Here is a 14,044-nt window from a genome sequence, read left to right on the forward strand (position 1 = left end):
ACACACACACACACACACACACACACACACACACACACACACACACATACACACAAACCCAGGATACCTAAAAAGTCCTGAATAGTCCTGAATAATAAAAGAACTGCTAGAGGGCTCACTGCCCATGATTTCAAGTTGCACTACAAACTTAGAGTAATTTAAGTAGCATGCTTCAATCGCTGGTACTGTAAAGATTGTAAATAAACTAAAAAATATACCAATATAATCAAATAGAAATTAAAAAGTGTTGCTTTTTATAAACTTACAATTCTTTTAATTCAGTCTTAAAATTTCACGATGTATACTATAGATATAAGTTTGATATATATTCCCATATTAAATGTTCACATAAAATATTCAACAGAACTTAAACTATATGTGCTTTTAGACAAATTACCAAATGTTAATTGTTTATTCTTACTTTTCTGCTTTCAAAACACAAGGAATAAAACCTATATCAAGTCACTTAACAAAGTGATACAAATGTATATACACATGAGGCAAATAGGGAAATATTTTTATAAAATTTTGAGATAAAAAGGAAGTTAGAAACTATGTTCCTGTTCTTGTCTTTTTTTTTTCTGTCAATTATGTGATGATTTTGATTACATGTAAAAAAATTAACTAACACTACTGAGCAAGTAATGCATATGTATTAGAGGATGTAACACAGCCAATAAAAGAAAAATAAACTGACCACTCTCTAATTATATTCAGTTCAGCCATAATAATATAATTTAATGCAGAACCCTCACATTTTACAGGAAATTAGTTTCAGATGTATCCCATGGGCAGCTCATTCTCCATGGGGGTTTTCCCTAGTAAGGTGAGCAGGAACATTCACTGGCATGAACTTGGTTGCCTGCTCTTTGATCAATTCCCCCTGGCGAGGTGCCCTTACTAAGCCACAGAGAAAGAGTATCCAGACAGTCCTGCTGAGACATGATAGGCTAGGGTCAGATAGTAGCGGAGGAGGTCTTTCCATATCAGAGGACTACTTGGGACATGGGCTGGGAAAAAGAGAAGGAGAGTGGGACTGGGAAGTGATAAAGGAGGGGGCTACAGCCAGTATACAAAGTGAATAAATTGTAATTAATAATAATAATAATAAAGAAATGGGATGGACATTGGAAGCAGGAGAAAACAAGTAACAAGACAGGAGCCTATCACAGAGGGCCTCTGAAAGACTCTACCTAGCAGTGTATCAAAACAGATGCTGAGACTCACAACCAAACCTTGGGCAGAGTGCAGGGAATCATATGAAAGAAGGGGGAGTTAGTATGGCCTGAAGAGGACAGGAGCTCCACAAGGATCAAATATAACAGGGCACAGGGGTCTTTTATGAGACTGTTTCTCCAACCAAGGACCATATATAGATCTAACCTAGAACCCCTACTCAGATGTAGCCCATGGCAGTTCAGTATCCAGACGGGTTTTCCTAGTAAAGGGAAGAGGGACTGTCTGTGACATGAACTCAATGGAACTCAATGGCTGGCTCTTTGACCTCCCCCCATCCCAAGGGAGGAGCAGCCTTGCTAGACCACAAAGGAGGACTTTGCAGCCAGTCCTGAAGATAAGCTAGGGTCAGATTGAAGGGGAGGAGGACCTCCCTTATCAGTGCACTTAGAGAGGGGCAGGGAGGAGATGAAGGAAGGAGGTGGGATTGGGAAGGATTGAGGGAGCGGGCTACAGCTGGGATACAAAGTAAACAAACTGTAACTAATATAAAAAATAAAAATTTAATTAAAAAATAAAAAAGAAATATCTAACAGTAATATAAAGTCAATTTCAAATGAAAAAACAAAAAGAAATATGTTGCATAGTAAAACAACAGACTAGCAGTTGGTATGATAGATACTAACAGAATAAATGCTCATCTCATCTTACATATTTGCTTTTAGTTATCTTATTAAATGTCTTTATTTCATTGTAAATAATAATAATAATAAAGAAAAACATGAAAAGACATCCAGCAGAAAAAAAGAGTTCCTTTTTAGAAGCTTGGAAGTTCTTGTTATAAATTTGATAATTTAAAAACACTTCTCATGTTTCCTGGGAGACAGAGTAGGAGTTATTTTATTTTGAAGCCACCAGGAGGCTCTAGAAAGCTTCTTTCAGATTTATCGAATTTTTACCCTTTGTTTTATTTTGTTGTAACTCGGTTAATAGAATGCATACTGATTAACATAAGTCAGAAATCTTGTGAACACTTGAAGTTATAACAAACATAGTAATTTTTAATATTCTAAAGCATTCAGAGAGTATAGATGCATATAGTATTCATTCGTAAATTCCACAATTCCTTTCTAAAGCAATTAATTTTTTCCCTTACAGTTAATCTACGAGACATGATTGTACTGTTTAAATTATATGAACATTTGTAAACTGTATTTACAATAACGATTCATGGTTATAGAAAAAAATGATCAAGTCCATCTGGGAAAATGCTGTGACATTATTTCACAATAATTATAACGAAAGCAATAAGATTGTTCCAAAACAGTTTTTTGGCATAAAATGCAGTGCCTGAGAATTATCTATCTATAAAGGAGTCGATTTTTCACAACCCTTACTGTGTGAATGAACTCAGTCTAAGTGAAAATACACTGCCTTAGCAGTGCCTTGCACTGCAGTGGCTACTCATGCCTTGTTTACTAGGCAATGTCTGTTACAGTAAAAACTTTAAAGAAAATTTCCGTGTGATTTCAAAGCTGGCCTCTGTTGAGTAGTGAGTGAAACACAGTTTATACATACGCCTAGAAGAGGACATTTTAGACACTGGACTTGAACCACTCATTGCATTAGAAAGATCAAACTGATTAAGAAAATATATTTACTTGGTTGGAGTATGAGTCTCTGGAAAGGTCCCTGTGTTCAAATTTTCTGGTTCTGTTGCTCTCCTTGTAGAGTTCCTGTCCTCTCCAGATCTTACTATTTCCCACTTCTTTCATAAGATTCCATTCACTCTGCCCAACAGTTGGACATAAGACTCAGTGTCTGCTTTGATAGTCTGCAGGGCAGAGCCTTTCAGAGGCCTCTGTGGCAGGTTCCTAACTTGTTTCCTGTTTTCTTCTTCTTCTGATGTCCATCCTCTTTGCCTTTCGGAATGGGGATTGAGCATTTTAGTCAGGGTCCTCCTTCTTGATTAGTTTCTTTAGGTGTACAGATTTTAGTAGGTTTATCCTGTATTATATGTCTACATGAGTGAGTATATACCGTGTGTGTCTTTCTGCTTCTGGGACAGCTCACTCAGGATGATCCTTTCCAGATCCCACCATTTAGAACCCCTGCACAGATGTAGCCAATGGCAGTTCAGTGTCCAAGTGGGTTCCATAGTAATGGGAAGAGGGACTGCCTCTGACATGAACCGATTGGCCTGCTCTTTGATCACCTCCCCCTGAGGGAGGAGCATCCTTACCATGCCACAGAACATGACAATGCAGCCACTCCTGATGTGATGTGATAGACTAAGATCAGAAAGGAGAGGAGGACCTCCCCTATCAGTGGACTTGGGGAGTGGCATGGATGAAGAAGGGGGAGGGAAGGGAGGATTAGAAGGGGAGGAGGGGAGGCTTTATGGGGGGGATACAAAATGAATAAAGTGTAATTAATAAAAGTTAAAAAAGAAAACATATTTATTTTTAGTGAAAGTAGTGAATTAAAGAGCTTAAGAGACTTAAAATTAATTGGTTGTCTGTTTTACTTTTCTCTTCAGGGAGGTCCTGGTTCAGCTGGAGCCAAAGGTGAAAGTGGGGATCCAGGTCCTCAGGTAAGAAATGACCATTTGCTGTCTTCATTTTTGTATTGTCTATATTTATGTAGGAGAACACTTGAAATGTTAGGAGGAAAGAATACGTTTATGTTACATTTAAGCCCATATTGTGGTTTTAGTTGAAAAATTCTGAGTAGATTGCTAATTTTCCATTACTTGTTTGAACAATATTTAAATTGTGCACCTACCAGGTTTGAAAGTAGAAAGATAGTCTTACAGGATGCTTTGGCAAGAGGAGCACTTTCAGCTGTGTTACACGTTTTTTTTTTCTCCTTTATTGAACCCATGCTTCTGCAAACTGTAAACCAGCATATTGTTTCATGAATATTACGTAGCAGATGTAGTATAAGCTAAAGGCAGACCTTTGTGTATAGATAATAAGTAGATAGCAATGTCATATATATATTTATAATATATTTATATTGATATATATTTATGGTAGAAACAGAAAAACAATTGTATTTCAAAATAGGCTCATTTTTAATATTTACTTATTTTTTTTTACTTATGTTTTTGTCCTCTTTCTCTGTTGAAAAGAGAAAGAGGCCTGTTGAAGCCACCTCACCAAGGGGGGGGTGATCAAAGAGCAGGCAACCAAGTTCATGCCAGTGACTGCCCCTGCTCCCCTTACTAGGGATCTTCCATGAGACTGAGATGACCACGGTCTACACCTGAGCAGGGTATCTAGGTCTGCTCCATGCATGGTCCTTGGTTGAATTATCAGTCTCTTCAGGCCCCCCTGGGCCCAGATTAGTTAGCTCTGTTGGCTTCCTTGTGGAGTTCTTGTACCCTCTGAGTCTTTCTATGTCTCCCTTCTATAACATTCCCTGCGCTCTGCCCAAAGTTTGGCTTTGAGTCTCAGCATCTGCTTTGATAACCCTTCTGGATAGAGTGGACATTAGCCATATAATATAGGATAAACATACTAAAATCTATAGTCCTAAAGAAGTTAAACAGCAAGGAGGACCCTAGGAAAGATGTATAATCCTCAGTCAAAAGGACAAACAGGATAGACATCAGAAGTAGGAGAAGACAGGTAACAGGATGGGTTCCTTACACAGAGGGCCTCTGAAATAGGCTTATTTTTAAATAAAATGCAAAAATTTGAATTCCCACTGACTGTGACAGTTCTTAATTGTTTATCCTTTCATAGTTTTTCTTCTTCATGTTTTTGTAATCATACTTTAATTATATCTAATGTATTTCTATGACATTTTTATGCATGCATACATTTTGGTTGTATCTAACCACCAGTACCCTCTCTTTAGACTTTCCTAATAATGCCATTTACTTAAGTACAATTATATTTCTTTAAGCATGATAAGGAATAATAGAATCAGAGTCCATTATATACTTTGGTAACTATAATTAAGATAAAAATACTCTTATAAATCCAAACATTTAAAAAAATATTTTATAATGTTTTTGTTATTATTTTATAATGTTTTATATTGTTTTGTTATTTGATACTCATTTGAGAGTATCAAATGAGTTATTTCAATTGTAGTTACTCCCAACTCCTCCTCCTAACATGATCTATGCCCGTCTCTACCCTCTGACCTGCCCAAGTTGGTGTTCTCTTTCTTTTTATTCTCCCCCCCTTTTTTTTTTTTTTTTTGCTTTTAAATAACCTTTTCACTCCAGTTTTTGCTTCCCATGTACTCATGCATGTGGGGCCATCCACTGGGACATGGGTATGGGACAACCAAAAGATGTAGTTTTAGTGAAAACTAACACTATCTCCCACAAACACCTCAATTAAGAGTGACGGTCGTGCCAAGCTAGAATGTTGAATGGCTTGATTGTGTGCAGTCAACCAGAGCCACATGATTGTTAACATCACCTGTAATCCAGTTTTAGAGTAACTGATGTCCTATTCCAAAGTTTGCAGGCTGATTCATACACATGGTGCACTTATATGAACCTAGACACAAACACATAGAATAAAATTAGTTAATTTCCCAGAAGCAGAAAGACACACATGGTAGATATTAACTTATAAGTGGATATTAGACATATAATATAGGATAAACATACTGAAATCTGTATTCCTAAAGAAGCTAAGCAAGAAGAAGGACCCTGGGTTTAGATGATCAATCTGCATTCAGAAAGGCAAACCAGATGGACATCAGAAGAGGGAGAAAACAGGGACTAGGACAAAAGCCTACTACAGAGGGATTCTGAAAGACTCTACTCAGCAGGGTATCGAAGCAGATGCTGAGACTCATAGCCAAACTTTGGGCTGAGTGCAGGGAATCTTATGAAAGAAGGGGGAGATGAAAGACCTGGAGGGAACAAATCTGCAAGGAGAGCAAAAGAACCAAAAAATCCGGGCAGAGGGGTCTTTTCTGAGACTGCTACTCCAAACAAGGAGTATGCATGGAGATAACCTAGAACCCCTGCACAGATGTAGCTCATGGCAGCCCAGTGTCCAAGTGGGTTCCTAAGAAAGAACAGGGGCTGTCTCTGACATGAACTCAGGGACTGGCTTTTTGATCACCAACCCCTGAGGGGGATCAGCCTTACTAGGCCACAGAGGAAGACAATGAGATCTCATCTCCTGATGAGATCTGACAGTCTAGGGTTAGATGCAAGGGTTAGTACCTTATCTGTGGACTAGGGGAGGGGCATGGGAGGAGAAGAGAGAGGGAGGGTGGATTTGGGAGGGAATGAGGAAGGGGGCTACAGCTGGGATACAAAGTGAATAAATTGTCATTAATAAAAAATAAATTAATAAAATTAGTTTATTAAGGAAAAAAAGCCCAGTAACATTTCTTGTGCTGATATTTTTCTCTTCCCTTCTGAATAGATTTATAATAAACTGCTTTCTAAAAAAAAATTGTTTTAAGCTATGCTCTTTAACTTCCGATTATTAGATTATTAGAAGTCTCATTTTTACCTTTCCAGAACACACATTTTTATCCCTCAGTTTGCGAGAGCATTGTGTAGTTAGAAAATGATCCTCCATGACTTTGTGGATGGATGCAGAATGCTGCACCAGACCTTGTGCTGCATTGTAGAGGGATTTCAAGTAGATCTGTTTCAAGTAAACAAACTTATTTGAAAACTTTAACAAGTCATAATATTATACAAGATTTCACCTTGCTTCAAAGGTGATTAAATCTAATGTAATCAGTAGATTAGGAGATGAATCATCTAGGAAAAGTTATTTAAACAATCAAAAGAGAGTGGAAAGGGCTTGAGACCAGAATAATAGTGTTGACAGCTCTCAATGGCTGCTATGTGGAAATTATCTTTCTGAGAAATGAATGTGTAATTAATCATAAAGGCTTAAAAGTATATCATTATATTTCTTTTGTTTAAATGTATTTACATTCACATAAAACATTATGAAATGCAGTCTTTTATATGAAAAGCCACTTAAGAAAATTACTTTTCTGACTTCTGCTTTGTCAGAATTTTTTTTTTAATTTTATTTTTCTTTTTCAGTTACATTTTGTTAACTCTGTGTCCCAGCTGTATCCCGCTCCCTCATTCCCTCCCCAACCCCACATTCCCTCCCTGGTCTCTTCCCTGCCCCTTTCCAAGTCCTCTGATAGGGAGGATACCTTTTATCAGGTATCTTCAAGGCTGGCTGCAAAGTCCTCCTCTGTGGCCTAATAGGACTGCTCCTCCCCTGTGGGGAGGGGGGTGGGGAGGTCAAAGAGCCTGCCCTTGGGATCCTGTTAGAAATAGTCCGTGTTCCCCTTACTTTGGAAAACTACTTGGTTACTGAGCTACCACAGGCCACATCCGAGCAGAAGTTCTAGGTTATAATTTTTATGCTGAAATAATCTCCTTGTGTTCAATTATGAAAGAATAGGGGGAGATTTGTTTCTAAAAGCATCTCCTTTGACGCTATTAATTAAGATTTTCACATTGATTCATATGTTTTTCATAGGGTCCTCGAGGCATCCAAGGTCCTCCTGGTCCTACCGGAAAACCTGGAAAGAGGGTATGGCTATTTTTCCTAGGGTGTTTTGGGGTGTTATTCCAGTCACCAGTGAGATTTTCCTTTTGTGTTTACTGTAAGCAGACTTCCTTTAACCTTGCTTTGGCATTTTCAGGGCCGTCCAGGTGCTGATGGAGGAAGAGGGATGCCAGGAGAACCTGGGTCTAAGGTCAGAACTTTATAACTTCCTATTAAGATTGTGTATGTCACTTTATCCTTGACAATATCGTACTTTGATATAAATTTACATTTGAAATGCAATGAACTTTACATTGAAATTATAGTCCCGCTCCAGAATGAAAATATGATGGTGATATGATTGCAATTTTACAGGGAGATCGAGGGTTTGATGGACTTCCAGGTCTGCCGGGAGACAAAGGTCATAGGGTAAGATACCTCTATCATATTTTATTTTGTCCAAGATGTAGAAGGAATTTTAGGAGGTAAGGTAGTTTTGATATATCGTTGGAAACCAGAAAAAAATTAACATTAACAGTGTTGAGTTCTTTTGGTAAATTTTTATATCTATTGGATATTGAGGAAATGTAGGTACAACTTTGTAAGTGGAACTAGTATGTTTTTTTTTCCTAAATATTTATAGACATTTGAATATTCCTTATGGCAAACAAATTGAGGCAGAATCTTTATACTCCCAGATGTGATAAAGATTAAATTACTAGAACAGTTGGAGAATTTAAATGAATTTTATTTTTGAGCATTGCCACAGTTTTTTCCATCTTGCATGTGCAAACAGCTCGGATGAAGACACCTGCAGACATCCTGGCAACATATTGTTTCTTTGTGATGCACAGTTCAGTGCCAGAACCCATTAATTGCAAGGCTAAAGAAACTAATGTGCTGAATACTAACAACCGTTAGTCATTTTTCAGTGGAAACTTAGGGAGACAGTTTTAAAAACAGTAAGTATTCCGTTTTTGTGTGTTTCTTCACAAGAATGAGTAAAAAACATAGGCCTGTTATTAAGTACATTGGAGAATGAAAAGGAAAATTCAATCTTACAGTCATCTAACAAAATAAGTATGCCTAACACACACCAGAATGCACATACAATTTTGTTTTGTGAAAAAAATACAAAATATTTTTAAGCCTTTGTGAGTTGTGCTGATTTAATATGAATTATCCAGGAAAAAATGTTTTGCCATCAAAGTGTACCCATTCTTAAGACAATCAGTAAACAAAATAATTTTCTGAATGAGTCACATCATAATAATTGAAAATATTTTTCATGTATTTTCTTTCAATCATTTTTATTAACTACTGTGGGGAAATTTTTCTTTCAATCATTTTTATTAACTACTGTGGGGAAATTTTTCTAGCATAATGATTCATAAAGCTAGTTAGAGTTTAAGCTTTTACTTCCCTGGAAACTACTCTAAGAAAGGTAAAGGCAATATAAATTTTCCAGGACAAGTGTCCTCGTTTACCTGGTTGCATAGGCCATCTTATTTACCTGTAAACAATCACCTTGCTTCCTATATTTATCCTGTTTATGTTTGTTCCGTAGGGAGAAAGAGGTCCTCAGGGTCTTCCTGGCCTTCCGGGTGATGACGGAAAGAGGGTATACTAAGATTTTTACTTCATTTAGATGTGTTTACAATTAAAACTCCCCAAACCCCCAAATCCTTTCGAATGTATACCTCTTTAATAATACCTCCTCCCCTTTTGTCAATGATAGGGAGAAGATGGAGAGATCGGGCCCAGAGGTCTTCCAGGTGAAGCTGTAAGCAATTATTTTCTTTATATTTAAGTATCTTTTATGAGGAATAGTGGCTTGTATTACTTATTTAGGCAATGCTAAACTCAGTAAACATTACACTGTACACAAATTAGCCAAGTTCATATGAAAAAGTGGAGTGTATACGCCTGCTCTTTTGTTGTAAAGAAACATATTTGTGACTTGAGAAAAAGAAATGTAGAATGTAATATCTTTCTGGTAAAAATATTATTATTTAGGTCTTGTTGAAGATTTTTTATTTTCTAATATTACCGGTAACTCCAGGATTAATTTTTTTTCTGTATGTAAATTCACTTTGTTATCAGAAGCAAGATACTAAGAAGTTGTATACTAGACGTAAAGATTATAAGACTTTTCTCCAGTAAATGTTGGTACAAAGGAGGCTCAGCGGAGGAGATTATTAAAAGCCATCTTAGGGAAAAAAAAAAAAAAGAAAAAGAAAAAAACAGACTTGAAAAGCTTAACTTCAGCATTTATTTAACCTGCCAGGTCAATTAAGGTAAAAAAAAAATATATAGAGGAAATTATTATGTTGACTTTCCTAACGATGGGAAAGAGCATTGAGGAGAAGGGGACAGAAAAATAATTTGAGTGTAAATGTTAATAATTTAGAACCCTTCTATCTAGAAAATAGTTCTATAAACTGCATAGATAGATACCCAGCTGTTTGTTCTTAAATGAATGCTTGCCCAAGATTAGTTTATCTTAAAGGAAAATGAATGAGAGTTTGGGAATCTCTGGTTTTTCAACCTGTGTGAATATAATAACAAAATTGAGTGTGGCATTAAAATTAGATAATAACATTTTTCTTATTAAGAGCATTAGGCTATTTTATTTTTTTTAAATATTACAAAGGATGCATCTGTTAATTGAGTCTAAGAAAGTTTCTGTAGTAAACACTGTTATCTATATTGCCGTATGTGCCTGTATAAACATTTACTATTTATATTGCATAAAATGGTGATTTAAACTTTTTTCAATGTATTGAGATAGGATGAATAAATATTTTGAATCTACATATTATTTTAATTTTTTTCATCAAAAGAGGCCTGTTTTGAGAGCATTTTTTTATGCAAGCTTCCTTTTTTCCTTTTACTCTTCTTAGGGTCCAAGAGGCTTATTAGGACCACGGGGAACTCCAGGACCTCCGGGACAACCTGTATGTATCCCTGGGGACAGTCTGGGTTTTAAAGGAGAAAGCTTGCTGCCAAATTTTCCACAGTGCTTTTGAACAGACCTTAGCAGAGAATCAAGTTAGCTAACTTGCTCTGCTCTTAAGTTCTTTAAATACTCCCTGTCAGGTTAACTGATCACACTCTCCGTCCTTGCTCTTTCCTTCTTTTTGGGTAGGTTTTACAGTTTTCATGATTAGTCCCTACCATACATTGGAGAATGATTCCATGTTATTCTTAATGTGTGCATGGATGGGAAAGTACAGGTCTCCCTCTGTTTCGTTAAATCCTAAATCCTCATTTCTGTTTATTCCTAAAAGGACATTAAATCACCGCAGGCTGCTGGCTAGCATATTATGAGAGGATTCTTTTTATTTTCAACTTTATCATGTAAAATTTAAAATCTATTCTGTTCTTCATTGAAGGGTATTGCAGGAATAGATGGCCCCCAAGGACCAAAAGGTAACATGGTACGTAGTTAAGATCTATAAATCCGTGTCAGCTTCAGCGCATTAGACTTACCATTGTTAAATATAAAATATTCCACAGCGTTTAATATATTTTTCAGACTCCTTGAGTGAAAACTGATTTTGGTCTAATTTTTAAGAATTAGAATTAATATATATAATGAAAAGCCTTACTAAGCACTTTGATTTTTTCTATGCAGGGTCCCCAAGGAGAGCCTGGACCGCCAGGTCAGCAAGGGAATCCAGGACCTCAGGTAAGTCTAAGCCACATTTATTTCCTGGGAGATAGTGGATTAAGATGATATTATTTGTGTGTATGTGTGTTTGTAGGTGTGTGTTTGTATGTATATGTGTTAGAGACAGAAAGAGAGACAGACAGACAAAGAGAAAGACAGAGAGAAACAGAAGGACAGAATCAAGAGACAGAACAAAGGAAGAGAGACAGAGAGAGAGAGAGAGCAAGGTTCTTGTGAATCAATCCAAGTGCCAATGATTTTATTATCTATTTTGAACAGGCATGCTAATGAAACAATTCCTGACATGAAATAAATTCTTTTTTAACAGGGTCTTCCTGGTCCACAAGGCCCAATTGGCCCTCCAGGTGAAAAAGTAAGTTGTTCTATTATTATTTTAATCATTGGTAAGCTAGTTTGTATTGTCAACCTTCAGTAGGCATAAAGGCTGCTTTATTTGGATAAGAAATCTCCATACTTTTACCCTTCATTATCAAAGTAATACAGTAATCTGAAGTAGAACCATGGTAATAAAAATTGGATAGAATTTGTTTAATCATTTTTAAGATGTGATTTTAAAAAGTGTAGGATTTCTACTTAGTTTGCTCCTAACATCAACAGTGGTGACTGCAGAAGTTAATTGAGATGAGTGGTCGCTTTCTCTTTATTTTGGTTCATCTTTACTTTCTTATTATTTAAAAACTCAAAGTCTGTAAATTTTGAACATCTTTACTATTAAAACTGAGAATGGAAGCTGTGGAATTTCACATTAAATTTTACTTTTATGGGGGCTGGAGACATGGCTCAGTGATTAAGAGCGGTGTCTGCTTTTCCAAAGGACCTGGGTTCAATTCCCAGCACCCACATGGCAGTTCACAGCTGTCTGTAATGCCAATTTCAAGGGATCTGACACCTTCACACTAAATGCACATAAAATAAAAATTAAATAAATTATAAAAAAACAAAAAAGTAATTTAAAAAGCTTTTTAAAAATTTTACTTTTATGTACTTATCTAACACCAAAACCAAAATATCCATGACCGAATTATGACTAGAAAAAGTTAGTATATTCTTTGCATCTGATTAATTATGGTGTGTGATTTTTTTTAATTTACTTCCAAGATTTTTTAAGTAAAACAGTTTATAAAATATATCTTAGACTTTAGTATTTTGTGTGTATGCGTGTTTTTCTTTCATGATTGTCTGTGTACCTCATCTGTTCAGTGCCTGTGGAAGCCATAGGAAGGTATTAGATACTCTGGAATTGGAACTACAGATGGTTCTGAGCTGCCCAGCGGGTGCTGGGAACTAAAACCAGGATATCTGGAAAAGCAGCTAGTGCTCTTAACCACTGAGTTATCTATCAAGCCTGTAAAATATAAAGCATTTCAACTGTAATCAGATTTGATTTCAACAATACTTGTTGCATGACCTTATAAAAGGGAAACTGGAGTTTTCCATTGGCCCTTTTCAATTATGTAAGTGACAAATAATATTCTTGTTAGTAACTCAGTGTCTGACCTGAAACTCTGTGTAGTCCTGGCTGGCTTCTAACTCACTGGGGATTGTCTGCCTCTGTCTCCTGAGTGCTGGGATTAAAGGTGTGCCCCACACCACCTGTCCAGTTCACAACTTGGGGGAATTAAGGGATTATTGAGGGACCTTTATTTACGTGGATGACTATATTGTACAGTATAGTGGTATTGTTGAAAAATACACTATGAAATTGAGGTATGTTCTGAAGATTATTTTAAGCCAATTTTTTAGGTAAACAATATGGTATTGAGCCATAATCTTCTCCTTGAGTCTTTATTATAGATCAGTAACTTTTAAACTTGACCATTCTTATCTTTTATTTAGCACTTTATAAACACCCCTTGTATATTATAAATTACATTTGAGATATATACCTCTTGAATTTACAACAGGACCTTATTTATTTCTTGGAGTGTTAAGAAGAATAGTCTCCTTGGGAAAACTGGTGTATTTGAATTCCTATTGCAGTGCCAAAAATAAAATATGTGGTTTGACTGATTGCGGCTTTTGTTCACATTGTACTCCAGTATTTTTTCTGTTCTGAATATATTCCACTTTATAAATTCAAAGACTATCTTGTTCCATCAAAAAGACAAGGAACTCAACAGGCAGTTATATGAAGATTGTATATATAGTATGTAACTTTATATCTTGTTGATATCAGGTAGTGAATATTTTATTGACTTTTTATCTTGTATTATTCTTTCTAAAATACTTGGTATTTTAAACTTGGTGAATAATAATTATGTCATGTACAATTTAACATTTGATATTATCATATTAGAATTAGCTATTTTAATGTCTAAAACTGTCATATAAAGTTATTTTAGCTTATTTTTATTGTATTTCTCATAAAGGTTAATAGTGGTTTGCAGTGATAAACTGTGTTATTTATTCTGACATTTTTGACAAGTAGAGTCTTTTCTGTGATTTAATTTCTTAGTTCAGAGTTCATATTACTCACATGTTAATTGATTTACAGAAAACAAATGATGTGACCCTATGAGCTCAGTGAGAAATACCAAGACACAAAGTAGAAGTGCATTAAAGACCGTGACTTTGAAGACTTGAATGCATACAGACTATGACTATATCGCATAATAACAGATGTTGATATTTCCTGGGACTCACTGAGACAAAGTGGATAATGCATACC

The 14,044-nt window shown here is 35.9% G+C and overlaps 1 protein-coding gene across 1 annotated transcript in view; it reads left to right on the top strand.

The window, feature by feature from the left end:
* Positions 1–14,044, top strand: part of Col11a1 (collagen type XI alpha 1 chain) — a 209,152-nt gene that overhangs the window by 75,596 nt on the left and 119,512 nt on the right. Inside the window, exons 15-24 of the mRNA XM_055628241.1 lie at positions 3,716–3,769; positions 7,674–7,727; positions 7,840–7,893; positions 8,058–8,111; positions 9,250–9,303; positions 9,421–9,465; positions 10,586–10,639; positions 11,078–11,122; positions 11,320–11,373; positions 11,684–11,728. Coding sequence (XP_055484216.1) covers positions 3,716–3,769; positions 7,674–7,727; positions 7,840–7,893; positions 8,058–8,111; positions 9,250–9,303; positions 9,421–9,465; positions 10,586–10,639; positions 11,078–11,122; positions 11,320–11,373; positions 11,684–11,728 — 513 coding nt within the window. The remainder of the gene's footprint in view (positions 1–3,715; positions 3,770–7,673; positions 7,728–7,839; positions 7,894–8,057; positions 8,112–9,249; positions 9,304–9,420; positions 9,466–10,585; positions 10,640–11,077; positions 11,123–11,319; positions 11,374–11,683; positions 11,729–14,044) is intronic.

Source organism: Psammomys obesus, unplaced genomic scaffold (assembly GCF_907164565.1).
Source record: "Psammomys obesus unplaced genomic scaffold, mPsaObe1.curated_primary_1811, whole genome shotgun sequence".
Taxonomy (NCBI): Eukaryota; Metazoa; Chordata; class Mammalia; order Rodentia; family Muridae; genus Psammomys; species Psammomys obesus.